Source organism: Eptatretus burgeri, chromosome 14, assembly GCF_056783735.1.
Source record: "Eptatretus burgeri isolate ZD-2024b chromosome 14, Ebu_testis_v1, whole genome shotgun sequence".
NCBI lineage: Eukaryota > Metazoa > Chordata > Myxini > Myxiniformes > Myxinidae > Eptatretus > Eptatretus burgeri.
Genome location: NC_140974.1, coordinates 121,368 through 137,626, shown reverse-complemented (window position 1 = coordinate 137,626; position 16,259 = coordinate 121,368). Strand labels below are relative to the sequence as shown.

General features: G+C 48.1%; 1 protein-coding gene across 1 annotated transcript in view; it reads right to left on the bottom strand.

Moving 5' to 3' along the window:
• Positions 1-15,630, bottom strand: part of LOC147012521 (dynein axonemal heavy chain 17-like) — a 138,142-nt gene extending 122,512 nt beyond the window's left edge. The window contains 2 exon segments of the mRNA XM_085855736.1: positions 3,449-3,670; positions 14,595-15,630. Coding sequence (XP_085711862.1) covers positions 3,449-3,670; positions 14,595-14,615 — 243 coding nt within the window. The 5' untranslated portion in view covers positions 14,616-15,630.
• Positions 15,631-16,259: the final 629 nt, after the last annotated feature.

The window sequence follows — 16,259 nt, the reverse complement described above, 5'->3', positions numbered from 1 at the left end:
AGCCCACTTCCTTCATTTCTCCTGCTTTCCTTCCTGAAAGTCCCTGAAATGTCCATCTTCTCTTCGCCATGTTCCCCGTCCCATCCCCATCCCTCTCCCTTCCACAGTTCACCTAATGTGTCTGTTCCCCACTGTTTTGTCCCTTCCACTCCCGCCCCTCTTGTCTCATGCCTCCTTGCTGTGAGTTGTGTGTTCGCTCTCATACGAGCCTCGACCAAGGTATACAAAAAAAATAAAAAAAATTGCCTGGATTCAATGATCCGTTTGAAGCGTCAGACCAACATTGGATTGTTTCCAAGTCAGCACAGAGGGGAAGCAGCTGCTTCTGACCGGTCAATGGGATGTGATTTTGCACAGAGCAATGTGGAACCATCTGCAAAAGGAGGGAAAAAAGCTGTCTCCAAAGCATCAGAGAGGTCGTTTATGTACAGGGGGGAACAAGATTCGGCCCAAAAGGGGAGAGAGAGAGAGAGAGAGAGAGAGAGAGAGAGAGAGAGAGAGAGAGAGAGAGAGAGAGAGAGAGAGAGAGAGAGAGAGAGAGAGAGAGAGAGAGAGAGAGAGAGAGAGAGAGAGAGAGAGGGAGAGAGAGGGAGAGAGAGGGAGAGAGAGGGAGAGAGAGGGAGAGAGAGGGAGAGAGAGGGAGAGAGAAGGAGAGTGAGAGAGAGAGAGAGAGAGAGAGAGAGAGAGAGAGAAGAGAAGAGAAGAGAAGAGAAGAGAAGAGAAGAGAAGAGAAGAGAAGAGAAGAGAAGAGAAGAGAAGAGAAGAGAAGAGAAGAGAAGAGAAGAGAAGAGAAGAGAAGAGAAGAGAAGAGAAGAGAGAAGAGAGAGAGAGAAGAGAGAAGAGGAGAGAAGAGGAGAGAGAGAGAGAGAGAGAAGAGGAGAGAGAGAGAGAGAGATTAAAAAGGCAGGAAAAGGTGGCCTGGTGTGCCACAGACAGAAAGTGTAGTTAAAGGAGACACTTCAAACGTTGGAGGTACATCATGTGAGGGAAGGGAAAGGAATACGAGCAGCATGAGTGAAGAGAGTGGAAGCATGTGTGGCTGGAGGAGAATATCCAAGGCTGAGGTGTGGAGAAGCTGCAGTTGCAAGAGACAAGAAGAGCAGCAGCCACGACTGATAATGTGACAGGATATGGGGTGTGAGATTGTGATGAGCCAGGAAGGAGAGCCACTTGGCTTCGAGTCACGTGACAAGCCGTCTGTGCATGGCAAGGGAATGCAAATGAGTTCAGGAGGAAAGCAGGGAAGGATGGGGAAGTAATTTTTGGGGGTTAAGTTGATATTAAGGACAAGGGAGGTGGAGGAAAGGGAGGAGGTGAAGGTGAGGATGAGGATGATGAAAGACAGAAGATGAAAGACGGAAAGCTCTTTGACGCAGACCGAGATTTCACCGAAATTGAATCGATTCATCCTTGTCACACAACGAACCCGTCCGCCAAATTTTGTCCGAATCCGTCAGGAACATTTTGAGATATCTTGCTCATGGACAGAGAAACAGGGGTGAAAACAAACTCCGTGCACCTTCGGTGGCGTCCGTCCATCAGGTGAGACAATCACACCCACAGGTAGTGCCGGGGCATGAGCGGCACATTCTGCAAGAGTGATGATTCCTGGGTCACCACGACCCTCGAGGAAGTTCCTGGGCCACCACGACCCTCGAGGAAGTTCCTGGGTCACCACGACCCTCGAGGAAGTTCATGGGTGACCACGACCCTCGAGGAAGTTCCTGGGTGACCACGACCCTCGAGGAAGTTCCTGGGTGACCACGACCCTCGAGGAAGTTCCTGGGTGACCACGACCCTCGAGGAAGTTCCTGAGTCACCACGACCCTCGAGGAAGTTCCTGAGTCACCACGACCCTCGAGGAAGTTCCTGAGTCACCACGACCCTCGAGGAAGTTCCTGGGTCACCACGACCCTCGAGGAAGTTCCTGAGTCACCACGACCCTCGAGGAAGTTCCTGGGTCACCACGAACGTCGAGGAAGTTCCTGGGTCACCACGACCCTCGAGGAAGTTCCTGGGTCACCACGACCCTCGAGGAAGTTCCTGGGTCACCACGACCCTCGAGGAAGTTCCTGGGTCACCACGACCCTCGAGGAAGTTCCTGGGTCACCACGACCCTCGAGGAAGTTCCTGGGTCACCACGACCCTCGAGGAAGTTCCTGAGTCACCACGACCCTCGAGGAAGTTCCTGGGTCACCACGACCCTCGAGGAAGTTCCTGGATGACCACGACCATCGAGGAAGTTCCTGGGTCACCACGACCATCGAGGAAGTTCCTGGGTCACCACGACCCTCGAGGAAGGAACATCTTTGAACGACTTTTGATCAGTGATGTTAAAATTCACACAATACATACGGGAATCTGTAATTAAGCAGGAAATGTATGTTTTTAAAAGTTATTTTTCTGACAGAGCTTGGCGGGATCAGTGTGCATTAAAAAAAAAAAAAATTTACATTCGAGGCTCGAGGACCCCCAAGGCAGTCGTCGGCCTCTCCGATGTTCTTAAAAACATGGCGAGAGCCGTGATGTGAGACGTGACGCGTCAGGTTGGGTTGAACGGTCTGATTTGCCAAATTTGAATCTGTGGTGCGGAGCCTCGTTCCCACCCAAACTGATGCCTTTCGCGATCCTTTCACTGCTTCCCGCGAAAACGAACGTCCGTCAAGTTCGTATCCGTTACCCCTTTACCTGATTCAGAGAAAGGGTTGTACCATTATAAAAATGGAGGGGGGGTGGGGGGGGGGTTGTTGTGGATTACAAAAAGGGGGAGAGGGGATGTGCAAAAGAAAGATTATATACAATGGAATAGTGTAAAGGGGTAAATTAGGGATTAGGGAAATAAATTTGAATCCGGTAAAGGTTCGAATCGGGTAATGCTTTGAATTGGAATTAAGGTTTGAATCCGGTAATGGTTTTAATCGGGTAAAGGTTCGAATCCGGTAATGGTTTTAATCGGGTAATGCTTTGAATTGGAATAAAGGTTTGAATCCGGTAATGGTTTGATTCGGTTGAAGGTTGGAATCCGGTGATGGTTTGAATCGGATAATGCTTTCAATAGGATAAATGTTCGAATCAAGAAAAGGACCGCGTGATTCGTCGTCGTGGCACGTCCAAGCTCGTCGAACTGGGTCAATTGACCCTCGGCTCCAGTGCAACACACAAAATGTCCACGAGGGGTATACGTACACAAAATACGTACGCAGTCCGTGTGGAAACTTATGCAGAACGCCAAATCGGTCGAGGATAATCAGGGAGGTGTGAAAATATTAATTAATTAAATGGTTCGCTCGTTGAAGTTTTGGAAATCAATGGTCAATGTGTCCGTGGCATCACTGTGCCGGTTGGATTTCGAATGGGAGTGAAGATTAGAGGAAGGGGAAGGACGTTGACATTGAAAATGGTGTTTTGGACGTATGTGGGCATTGCGGACCGTTTTATAAAACGGCACCTTCGAACAAAAGCCGAGAGAGAGTGCAAGCGTTCCAGCAGTGTGGAAGGCCACCACGAGCACCACCACGTGGTCGGCCTCCTGCAAGTGCTTCACACATCGTCGATTGTCCTCACTCGCCACAACCTTCGCCCATTCGTCCGCCTTTGTCTGCACGACCTGCAGCACCATCGTCTCGATGAACTCAAGACCGCACACCGCCATTGGTTCCGTGACCACGTGCTGCAACAAAGAGAAAACAACAAGGAGGTAAAAGGTCATGTTTGTCTCCTGCATTTCATCGTTGCTGGGAGCACCGGCTGTGCTACCGATGCGGTGCCCCCCTTTCGTAGCTCGGAGCAGCAAGTGATTTCAGAGTGCCCGCGATAACTCGCGTCATCTTTACAAAGGACACCCACCAGTGGGATCTTTTGAACATTCAATGACGACCAACGTTTGCCGGACATGTCTTCTAGCTTTTAACGTCCTTCCGACGGACGGAGCACGCGCGTTCCTGCGTCGCCATGGTGACTGTCAGACAATCATTCCATACAATGGCAACACGATTCAGCCAATCACAGCCGCGATCGAACCATGTTGAGATAACGTGAGGATCAGAAGGTCACTCGGACGGACTTCTCCATTCCCTCAACTCCATTGGTGGAATAACAACCAATTAGACACTCACACACAAGCACACAGGAATACATCAATACAAAGCGAATTTTGAAATGGAAACCGTTTTCATAACGACCACTGTTCACCGAAGCGAGCGAGCCTCCGTGCTCAGGCCCAATAAAAACACACGTCAAGCCCAATGAAAGGTTGTTTTCTTTTCCTTTTCATGCTCAGTGTGTTTTCTCTCTAAATAAATAAATATATACAAATCAAGCTTCATCCACAGCACAAGCCTCGTGACCAACAAACTCACACACACACAAACACACACAAAAACTCACACACAAACTCACACACACAAACACACACAAAAACACACAAACTCACACACACAAACACACAAACTCACACACATAAACACACAAACTCACACACACACAAACAAACTCTCTCACACACAAACAACAACCAACAAACACACAACAACCCACAAAAACTCACACACACACACACACACACACACACACACACACACACACAACCAACAAACTCTCTCGACGGTGAAGAATCACTTAAAACATTCTCAGAAATGTAATGAGAAATTCTTGTTAAAACCGTTTTTACTCGTTTTATGAAAACACCGAGTGCTCTTGTCAGAACCAAAGTATGTATATATATATATATATATATATATATATATATATATATATATATATATATATATATATATACACATATATACATATATACATATATATACATATATACATATATACACATATACACATATATACATATATACATATATACATATATATACATATATATATATATATATATATATATATATATATATATACACACATGTATATTTATTTATTTTACCTGTTTGGCCCAAACCCGTCGATTCGAGTGTGCTCTGCTCAATCCGCCCGGGTCCGAAGCACAGCGGTGCGCATGCGCATGAGCCTCTTGCGGATTGATATGCAGCGTGGAATAAAATAGTTCCCAGCCGGCCAATTCATGTGCTTGTTCCAATCGTTGAAGCTCAGCGTCTATTTTTGGACGTAATGCAGGTGGAGCTGGCCTATCCTTGTGAAACACCGGCTTACTATTCGTCTTTAAGATCGACCTTGCTTTCGTACCTCTCAGAGTTTAGGATTCAGTGGAGCTCGACGAAATCAATACACGAGGCCAGGAACTATTTTATTCCACGCTGTATATTAACACGCAAGGCTGAAAACACACCACACCTCTGATTTGCCATTATCATCGCCATAATCACTGCGGGGGGGGGGGGGGAGGTTTGTATTTTGGCTCTGTTAACGGCACACGGCGGCCTACTCTTTTGGAGACAAAATTTGGGATCTTTAATGTCTGCACGGCCTCCCGTTCCATCGGAAAGACCCTAAAGACGCAGATAATCTAAAGACCCCGAGAACACAAAAGACACAGTGGGACTATGATGGACCCATGGAAATTCTGCATCATGTAAAATGTGACTTCAGGTCCCTAAACACCCCTCCCCCCTCCTCACATCCACACAAAATCACATGTCCTTAACCCCCCTCCCAACTCTGACTTCTCTCTGCTCCTCCCCCACCACCACACCCACACTCTGTGCTCCCCTCCCCCTTTGGTCAAATCCTCAAACACCTTCTCAACCCCAAGTCCTCAATCCCCCCCACCCACCCTTCTCAATCTCCCTCTTACAACTCCATGCACCCTCACCCACAATTCTCTGTCCTCTCTCCCTATCTCTTCCTGTTCTTAACATCTGACTATAATTCCAGCTGTGTGAGAGTGTGTGAGAGTGAGAGTGTGTGAGAGTGAGAGTGTGTGAGAGTGAGAGTGTGTGAGAGTGAGAGTGTGTGAGAGTGAGAGTGTGTGAGAGTGAGAGTGTGTGAGTGTGAGAGTGTGTGAGTGTGAGAGTGTGTGTGAGAGTGTGTGTGAGAGTGTGTGTGAGAGTGTGTGTGAGAGTGTGAGTGTGAGTGTGAGTGCGAGTGTGAGTGTGAGTGTGAGTGCGCGTGAGTGAGTGAGTGAGTGAGTGAGTGAGTGAGTGAGTGAGTGAGTGAGTGAGTGAGTGAGTGTGTGTGTGTGTCTGTATGCGACCACCGTTTCTCGGCAACCGCCGGTCCAATCTGATTGAAACTTGCCACGAATATTGCTGGGGACCCGCGGATGTGCCTTTTTGAGGTTTGATATCAATCGGACGAGCGGTTCCCAAGTTACGGCCATTTCTGTCGACCAATGACAAGACACGAATGACGTCACAATTAATGTTTATTAATTATTAAAAAAATTCCCCACGATTGACGTCACAATTCATCTTCGTTTGGTATGATGTCACAATCGACGCTGGGGACCTCAGTATGTGCCTTGTCAAGTTTGATATTAATTGGACAAGCGGTGCCCAAGTTTTGGCCATTTATTTACCAAACCAATGACAGGACACGGTGCTATGACGTCACGAATGACGTCACAATAAATATTTATTTATTTATTTATTTGTTTTTTTTGTTTTTTTGTGAATACATTTGTGAATACATTTACAGAGAGAGGGGCGAGAGAGGAGGGGGGGGGAGAGAGGAGGGGTGAGAGAGAGGAGGGGTGAGAGAGAGGAGGCGTCACAATTCAAGAGAGGGGGGAGAGAGGAGGGGTGAGAGAGGGGGTGAGAGTGGGGGCGAGAGAGAGGGGCGACAGAGGAGGGGGAGAGAGGAGGGGCAAGACTCTGGGGAGCGAGGGGGGAGAGAGACGGGGCGTCACAATTCTTGTTCGTTTGATATGATGTCACAATTGACGCTGGGGACCTGAGTACGTTTCCCAGGTGTTTCCCAAGTTATGGCCATTTATGATACAGTTGGTCCGATCCAATTGAAACAATGCCAAAATCCATTCGTCGTTTACGAGAGCGAAGGAACGAAGCTGCACATACTGGCATGCCTCACCCACGAGAGAGGGTACTGGCACGAGAGAGGGGAGAGAGGAGGGGACGAGAGAGGTGGGGGAGGGGTGAGGGGGGGTGAAAAATGCCCCAATCCAGTCGTCGTTCACACACCTACGGGCCCGCACCTCCGGGCCCGCACTAGTTACACAAATATACTGTTACGAATTCTGCGCCCGCCCAGCGTGCGAACAGCCGCTTTAGCCAATGGTGGCCATCTCGCCCACCGGACGGACAATTCAGTCGCGACATCCCGGAACAACGCCGAAAACCAGTCACGGGTGTGTTCCAAGTGCACACCAAGGCCAAGTCAACACTCTACCCGCGCGCGACAGGGTCAATCGCCGAATTATCGATATACCTAAGTATTTGTGTGAGTGATACCATGTATTTGTGTGAGTGATACCATGCAGTTAAGTGAGTGATACCATGTATGTGTGTGAGTGATACCATGTAGTTAAGTGATGATACCATCTATTTGTGTGAGTGATACCATGGAGTTCAGTGAGTGATACCATGTATTTGTGTGAGTGATTCCATGTATTTGTGTGAGTGATACAATGTATTTGTATGAGTGATACCATATAGTTCAGCGAGTGATACCATATAGTTCAGCGAGTGATACCATATAGTTCAGCGAGTGATACCATATAGTTCAGCGAGTGATACCATGTAGTTCAGTGAGTGATACCATGTATTTGTGTGAGTGATACCATGTAGTTCAGTGAGTGATACCATGTATTTGAGTCAGTGTATTTAAGTGAGTGATACCGTGTATTTGTGTGAGTGATACCGTGTATTTGTGTGAGTGATACCATGTATGTGTGTGAGTGATACCATGTATGTGTGTGAGTGATACCATGTATGTGTGTGAGTGATACCATGTATGTGTGTGAGTGATACCATGTATGTGTGTGAGTGATACCATGTAGTTCAGTGAGTGGTACCATCTATTTGTGTGAGTGATACCGTGTATTTTAGTGAGTGATACCGTGCATTTCAGTGAGTGATACCGTGCATTTCAGTGAGTGATACCGTGCATTTCAGTGAGTGATACCGTGCATTTCAGTGAGTGATACCGTGCATTTGAGTGAGTGATACCGTGCATTTGAGTGAGTGATACCGTGCATTTCAGTGAGTGATACCGTGCATTTCAGTGAGTGATACCGTGCATTTCAGTGAGTGATACCGTGCATTTCAGTGAGTGATACCGTGCATTTGAGTGAGTGATACCGTGCATTTGAGTGAGTGATACCGTGCATTTGAGTGAGTGATACCGTGCATTTGAGTGAGTGATACCGTGCATTTGAGTGAGTGATACCGTGCATTTGAGTGAGTGATACCGTGCATTTGAGTGAGTGATACCGTGCATTTGAGTGAGTGATACCGTGCATTTGAGTGAGTGATACCGTGCATTTGAGTGAGTGATACCGTGCATTTGAGTGAGTGATACCGTGCATTTGAGTGAGTGATACCGTGCATTTGAGTGAGTGATACCGTGCATTTGAGTGAGTGATACCGTGCATTTGAGTGAGTGATACCGTGCATTTAAGGGAGTGATACCGTGCATTTAAGCGAGTGATACCGTGCATTTAAGCGAGTGACACCGTGCATTTAAGCGAGTGACACCGTGTATGTGTGATACCGTGTAGTTCAGTGAGTTATACCGTGTATTTGAGTGAGTGATACCGTGTATTTGAGTGAGTGATACCGTGCATTTGAGCGAGTGATACCGTGCATTTAAGCGAGTGACACCGTGCATTTAAGCGAGTGACACCGTGTGTGAGTTATACCGTGTATTTGAGCGAGTGACACCGTGTATTTGAGCGAGTGACACCGTGTATTTGAGCGAGTGACACCGTGTATTTGAGCGAGTGACACCGTGTATTTGAGCGAGTGACACCGTGTATTTGAGCGAGTGACACCGTGTATTTGAGCGAGTGACACCGTGTATTTGAGCGAGTGACACCGTGTATTTGAGCGAGTGACACCGTGCAGTTGAGCGAGTGACACCGTGCAGTTGAGCGAGTGACACCGTGCAGTTGAGCGAGTGACACCGTGCAGTTGAGCGAGTGACACCGTGCAGTTGAGCGAGTGACACCGTGCAGTTGAGCGAGTGACACCGTGCAGTTGAGCGAGTGACACCGTGCAGTTGAGCGAGTGACACCGTGCAGTTGAGCGAGTGACACCGTGCAGTTGAGCGAGTGACACCGTGCAGTTGAGCGAGTGACACCGTGCAGTTGAGCGAGTGACACCGTGCAGTTGAGCGAGTGACACCGTGCAGTTGAGCGAGTGACACCGTGCAGTTGAGCGAGTGACACCGTGCAGTTGAGCGAGTGACACCGTGCAGTTGAGCGAGTGACACCGTGCAGTTGAGCGAGTGACACCGTGCATTTGAGCGAGTGACACCGTGCATTTGAGCGAGTGACACCGTGCATTTGAGCGAGTGACACCGTGCATTTGAGCGAGTGACACCGTGCATTTGAGCGAGTGACACCGTGCATTTGAGCGAGTGACACCGTGCATTTGAGCGAGTGACACCGTGCATTTGAGCGAGTGACACCGTGCATTTGAGCGAGTGACACCGTGCATTTGAGCGAGTGACACCGTGCATTTGAGCGAGTGACACCGTGCATTTGAGCGAGTGACACCGTGCATTTGAGCGAGTGACACCGTGCATTTGAGCGAGTGACACCGTGCATTTGAGCGAGTGACACCGTGCATTTGAGCGAGTGACACCGTGCATTTGAGCGAGTGACACCGTGCATTTGAGCGAGTGACACCGTGCATTTGAGCGAGTGACACCGTGCATTTGAGCGAGTGACACCGTGCATTTGAGCGAGTGACACCGTGCAGTTGAGCGAGTGACACCGTGCAGTTGAGCGAGTGACACCGTGCAGTTGAGCGAGTGACACCGTGCAGTTGAGCGAGTGACACCGTGCAGTTGAGCGAGTGACACCGTGCAGTTGAGCGAGTGACACCGTGCAGTTGAGCGAGTGACACCGTGCAGTTGAGCGAGTGACACCGTGCAGTTGAGCGAGTGACACCGTGCATTTGAGCGAGTGACACCGTGCATTTGAGCGAGTGACACCGTGCATTTGAGCGAGTGACACCGTGCATTTGAGCGAGTGACACCGTGCATTTGAGCGAGTGACACCGTGCATTTGAGCGAGTGACACCGTGCATTTGAGCGAGTGACACCGTGCATTTGAGCGAGTGACACCGTGCATTTGAGCGAGTGACACCGTGCATTTGAGCGAGTGACACCGTGCATTTGAGCGAGTGACACCGTGCATTTGAGCGAGTGACACCGTGCATTTGAGCGAGTGACACCGTGCATTTGAGCGAGTGACACCGTGCATTTGAGCGAGTGACACCGTGCATTTGAGCGAGTGACACCGTGCATTTGAGCGAGTGACACCGTGCATTTGAGCGAGTGACACCGTGCATTTGAGCGAGTGACACCGTGCATTTGAGCGAGTGACACCGTGCATTTGAGCGAGTGACACCGTGCATTTGAGCGAGTGACACCGTGCATTTGAGCGAGTGACACCGTGCATTTGAGCGAGTGACACCGTGCGATGTCCGTTTGAAAAGCGTGTGATGTGTGATGTCCGTTTGAAAAGCGTGTGATGTGTGATGTCCGTTTGAAAAGCGTGTGATGTGTGATGTCCGTTTGAAAAGCGTGTGATGTGTGATGTCCGTTTGAAAAGCGTGTGGCGTGTGATGTCCGTTTGAAAAGCGTGTGGCGTGTGATGTCCGTTTGAAAAGCGTGTGGCGTGTGATGTCCGTTTGAAAAGCGTGTGGCGTGTGATGTCCGTTTGAAAAGCGTGTGGCGTGTGATGTCCGTTTGAAAAGCGTGTGGCGTGTGATGTCCGTTTGAAAAGCGTGTGGCGTGTGATGTCCGTTTGAAAAGCGTGTGGCGTGTGATGTCCGTTTGAAAAGCGTGTGGCGTGTGATGTCCGTTTGAAAAGCGTGTGGCGTGTGATGTCCGTTTGAAAAGCGTGTGGCGTGTGATGTCCGTTTGAAAAGCGTGTGGCGTGTGATGTCCGTTTGAAAAGCGTGTGGCGTGTGATGTCCGTTTGAAAAGCGTGTGGCGTGTGATGTCCGTTTGAAAAGCGTGTGGCGTGTGATGTCCGTTTGAAAAGCATGTGGCGTGTGATGTCCGTTTGAAAAGCGTGTGGCGTGTGATGTCCCGTTTGGCGTGTGGCGTGTGATGTCCGTTTGAAAAGCGTGTGGCGTGTGATGTCCGTTTGAAAAGCGTGTGGCGTGTGATGTCCGTTTGAAAAGCGTGTGGCGTGTGATGTCCGTTTGAAAAGCGTGTGGCGTGTGATGTCCGTTTGAAAAGCGTGTGGCGTGTGATGTCCGTTTGAAAAGCGTGTGGCGTGTGATGTCCGTTTGAAAAGCGTGTGGCGTGTGATGTCCGTTTGAAAAGCGTGTGGCGTGTGATGTCCGTTTGAAAAGCGTGTGGCGTGTGATGTCCGTTTGAAAAGCGTGTGGCGTGTGATGTCCGTTTGAAAAGCGTGTGGCGTGTGATGTCCGTTTGAAAAGCGTGTGGCGTGTGATGTCCGTTTGAAAAGCGTGTGGCGTGTGATGTCCGTTTGAAAAGCGTGTGGCGTGTGATGTCCGTTTGAAAAGCGTGTGGCGTGTGATGTCCGTTTGAAAAGCGTGTGGCGTGTGATGTCCGTTTGAAAAGCGTGTGGCGTGTGATGTCCGTTTGAAAAGCGTGTGGCGTGTGATGTCCGTTTGAAAAGCGTGTGGCGTGTGATGTCCGTTTGAAAAGCGTGTGGCGTGTGATGTCCGTTTGAAAAGCGTGTGGCGTGTGATGTCCGTTTGAAAAGCGTGTGGCGTGTGATGTCCGTTTGAAAAGCGTGTGGCGTGTGATGTCCGTTTGAAAAGCGTGTGGCGTGTGATGTCCGTTTGAAAAGCGTGTGGCGTGTGATGTCCGTTTGAAAAGCGTGTGGCGTGTGATGTCCGTTTGAAAAGCGTGTGGCGTGTGATGTCCGTTTGAAAAGCGTGTGGCGTGTGATGTCCGTTTGAAAAGCGTGTGGCGTGTGATGTCCGTTTGAAAAGCGTGTGGCGTGTGATGTCCGTTTGAAAAGCGTGTGGCGTGTGATGTCCGTTTGAAAAGCGTGTGGCGTGTGATGTCCGTTTGAAAAGCGTGTGGCGTGTGATGTCCGTTTGAAAAGCGTGTGGCGTGTGATGTCCGTTTGAAAAGCGTGTGGCGTGTGATGTCCGTTTGAAAAGCGTGTGGCGTGTGATGTCCGTTTGAAAAGCGTGTGGCGTGTGATGTCCGTTTGAAAAGCGTGTGGCGTGTGATGTCCGTTTGAAAAGCGTGTGGCGTGTGATGTCCGTTTGAAAAGCGTGTGGCGTGTGATGTCCGTTTGAAAAGCGTGTGGCGTGTGATGTCCGTTTGAAAAGCGTGTGGCGTGTGATGTCCGTTTGAAAGCGTGTGGCGTGTGATGTCCGTTTGAAAAGCGTGTGGCGTGTGATGTCCGTTTGAAAAGCGTGTGGCGTGTGATGTCCGTTTGAAAAGCGTGTGGCGTGTGATGTCCGTTTGAAAAGCGTGTGGCGTGTGATGTCCGTTTGAAAAGCGTGTGGCGTGTGATGTCCGTTTGAAAAGCGTGTGGCGTGTGATGTCCGTTTGAAAAGCGTGTGGCGTGTGATGTCCGTTTGAAAAGCGTGTGGCGTGTGATGTCCGTTTGAAAGCGTGTGGCGTGTGATGTCCGTTTGAAAAGCGTGTGGCGTGTGATGTCCGTTTGAAAAGCGTGTGGCGTGTGATGTCCGTTTGAAAAGCGTGTGGCGTGTGATGTCCGTTTGAAAAGCGTGTGGCGTGTGATGTCCGTTTGAAAAGCGTGTGGCGTGTGATGTCCGTTTGAAAAGCGTGTGGCGTGTGATGTCCGTTTGAAAAGCGTGTGGCGTGTGATGTCCGTTTGAAAAGCGTGTGGCGTGTGATGTCCGTTTGAAAAGCGTGTGGCGTGTGATGTCCGTTTGAAAAGCGTGTGTCGCGTGATGTCCGTTTGAAAAGCGTGTGGCGTGTGATGTCCGTTTGAAAGCGTGTGGCGTGTGATGTCCGTTTGAAAAGCGTGTGGCGTGTGATGTCCGTTTGAAAAGCGTGTGGCGTGTGATGTCCGTTTGAAAAGCGTGTGGCGTGTGATGTCCGTTTGAAAAGCGTGTGGCGTGTGATGTCCGTTTGAAAAGCGTGTGGCGTGTGATGTCCGTTTGAAAAGCGTGTGGCGTGTGATGTCCGTTTGAAAAGCGTGTGGCGTGTGATGTCCGTTTGAAAAGCGTGTGGCGTGTGATGTCCGTTTGAAAAGCGTGTGGCGTGTGATGTCCGTTTGAAAAGCGTGTGGCGTGTGATGTCCGTTTGAAAAGCGTGTGGCGTGTGATGTCCGTTTGAAAAGCGTGTGGCGTGTGATGTCCGTTTGAAAAGCGTGTGGCGTGTGATGTCCGTTTGAAAAGCGTGTGGCGTGTGATGTCCGTTTGAAAAGCGTGTGGCGTGTGATGTCCGTTTGAAAAGCGTGTGGCGTGTGATGTCCGTTTGAAAAGCGTGTGGCGTGTGATGTCCGTTTGAAAAGCGTGTGGCGTGTGATGTCCGTTTGAAAAGCGTGTGGCGTGTGATGTCCGTTTGAAAAGCGTGTGGCGTGTGATGTCCGTTTGAAAAGCGTGTGGCGTGTGATGTCCGTTTGAAAAGCGTGTGGCGTGTGATGTCCGTTTGAAAAGCGTGTGGCGTGTGATGTCCGTTTGAAAAGCGTGTGGCGTGTGATGTCCGTTTGAAAAGCGTGTGGCGTGTGATGTCCGTTTGAAAAGCGTGTGGCGTGTGATGTCCGTTTGAAAAGCGTGTGGCGTGTGATGTCCGTTTGAAAAGCGTGTGGCGTGTGATGTCCGTTTGAAAAGCGGGTGGCGTGTGATGTCCGTTTGAAAAGCGGGTGGCGTGTGATGTCCGTTTGAAAAGCGGGTGGCGTCCGTTTGAAAAGCGGGTGATGTCCGTTTGAAAAGCGGGTGATGTCCGTTTGAAAAGCGGGTGATGTCCGTTTGAAAAGCGGGTGATGTCCGTTTGAAAAGCGGGTGATGTCCGTTTGAAAAGCGGGTGATGTCCGTTTGAAAAGCGGGTGATGTCCGTTTGAAAAGCGGGTGATGTCCGTTTGAAAAGCGGGTGATGTCCGTTTGAAAAGCGGGTGATGTCCGTTTGAAAAGCGGGTGATGTCCGTTTGAAAAGCGGGTGATGTCCGTTTGAAAAGCGTGTGATGTCCGTTTGAAAAGTGTGTGATGTCTGTTTGAAAAGTGTGTGATGTCTGTTTGAAAAGTGTGTGATGTCTGTTTGAAAAGTGTGTGATGTCTGTTTGAAAAGTGTGTGATGTCTGTTTGAAAAGTGTGTGATGTCTGTTTGAAAAGTGTGTGATGTCTGTTTGAAAAGTGTGTGATGTCTGTTTGAAAAGTGTGTGATGTCTGTTTGAAAAGTGTGTGATGTCTGTTTGAAAAGTGTGTGATGTCTGTTTGAAAAGTGTGTGATGTCTGTTTGAAAAGTTTGTGATCTGTGTGATGTTTGTTTGAAAAGTGTGTGATGTTTGTTTGAAAAGTATGTGATGTGTGTGATGATCACACCCTTTTTCTTTGAAATTTCATTCTTTCAAAGCTCCACTTGAAATTCTTTCAAAGCTCCACTTGACGAAATCGTACAGTGCATCAAAGACTGCTTTCAACACTCCGAAACAAATAAAGCATCAATTAAACACCAATCAACAAACTTCGTGGGTTTATGTATTTCCACAACACTGACAAAGGTTCTTACAAAATGCATTCAACTTGTATTATTTGTCATATCAATATTTTATCCCTTTCCTTGTTATTTTTTTCCTTTCCAAAACATGCTAAAATATACAGAAATCTCAGTTGTACATATACTCAAAACATTCATCTCATTTGCTATTTCCATGTAAAAGCAAACAGTCTTTATCAGGGTTCCAATTTGTAATCAATAATTCTTTTCACCAAAAAAATATATTCCATTATCTCGACAAAAATATGAAAGTTAGCTACTTCTTTCAAGTACCGAATCCAACGCATTTCGATTTTTCACAGTTACCATTTTAACATTTGCAATCATTATCTGCTAAACAATCCACAGTTTCATTCACAAGCAGTTCCAGAGCAACTGCCATTATTTATTTATTTTTCCAGTTAACTTGGCACTTTTGTGCTGATGAAAGATGGTCGTCAGTGTTAGAAATACCTGAACTTACTTATGTAAACGTACAAGAAGTACCACTCAATAAAAATCATGCACTTGTCCAATTAATCAGAAGACAGATAACATAGGTAAAGGCCCGGTCACACCTTGACGTTTTAGCCAACGTATGCCGATTTTTTAAATTTTTTTTTCTAAAACGCTGGCACACGTTGAATACGTTATGGGTGAGTTTTGATAACATTGAGAGCACGCTGAAAAACACTGCCATACGTCGTTGTACGTTGGCTTTAAACGTTGTACTTTTTGGTTGTCCTCAAATTTTTTCATGCTTGAAATTTCACGACGTATGCCGGCGTATGACTCACACGTTCCGCTACGCTGGCCACAAGTTGTATGCACGGTCTGCGATCGTTGACAGACGTCAACACATGCTACTTGTAAGTTAATCATAAGTTGAGACACGCCGAGGTAATGTTTCGCGTACCCGAAACTTATTTCTAACCTATGATTAACGTGTTGTTGGCACGTTACGCGATCGTTGCCACACATCGATAGACGTTACTTTTAAGTTACTCATAGGCTGAAAGACGTCGGTATAATGGATCGTCCTTGCGTCAGCGTCCACGGCCACGGCCAGGACACTTATTTGCAGCATTCTTCAAACTTTTCTTCGGCATGACGAGGATGTTCACACTTCGATGTCTAGCTTGGCTATGATTCCAATTGTCCATCGGCAGCGTCTATTTAAAATAGTCGAGTTTGAGCGTTTTAACACGTTCAGAAGAAACGCTTCAAATTTCCAAACCCCAGCGTCAAAAAACAAAGGCGAGTGACAGCAATTTAAATCGTTCATTGTAAACAATGAAATAGCTGAGTGGTACCGTTTAAAAGTCGTTGAGTGTAAAAAAAATCCAATTGTTGAGCGCAAGCGTCTACTTTCAATAGTGGAGATGCAGCCATTTAAATCGTTGAGTTTATCATTTAAATCGTTAAATCGTTAAACGCAAGGACGATCCATCATAACCCACACCCTCCCCCTCACACTCACCTACTACTGCCAACATGAACAAACTACTACT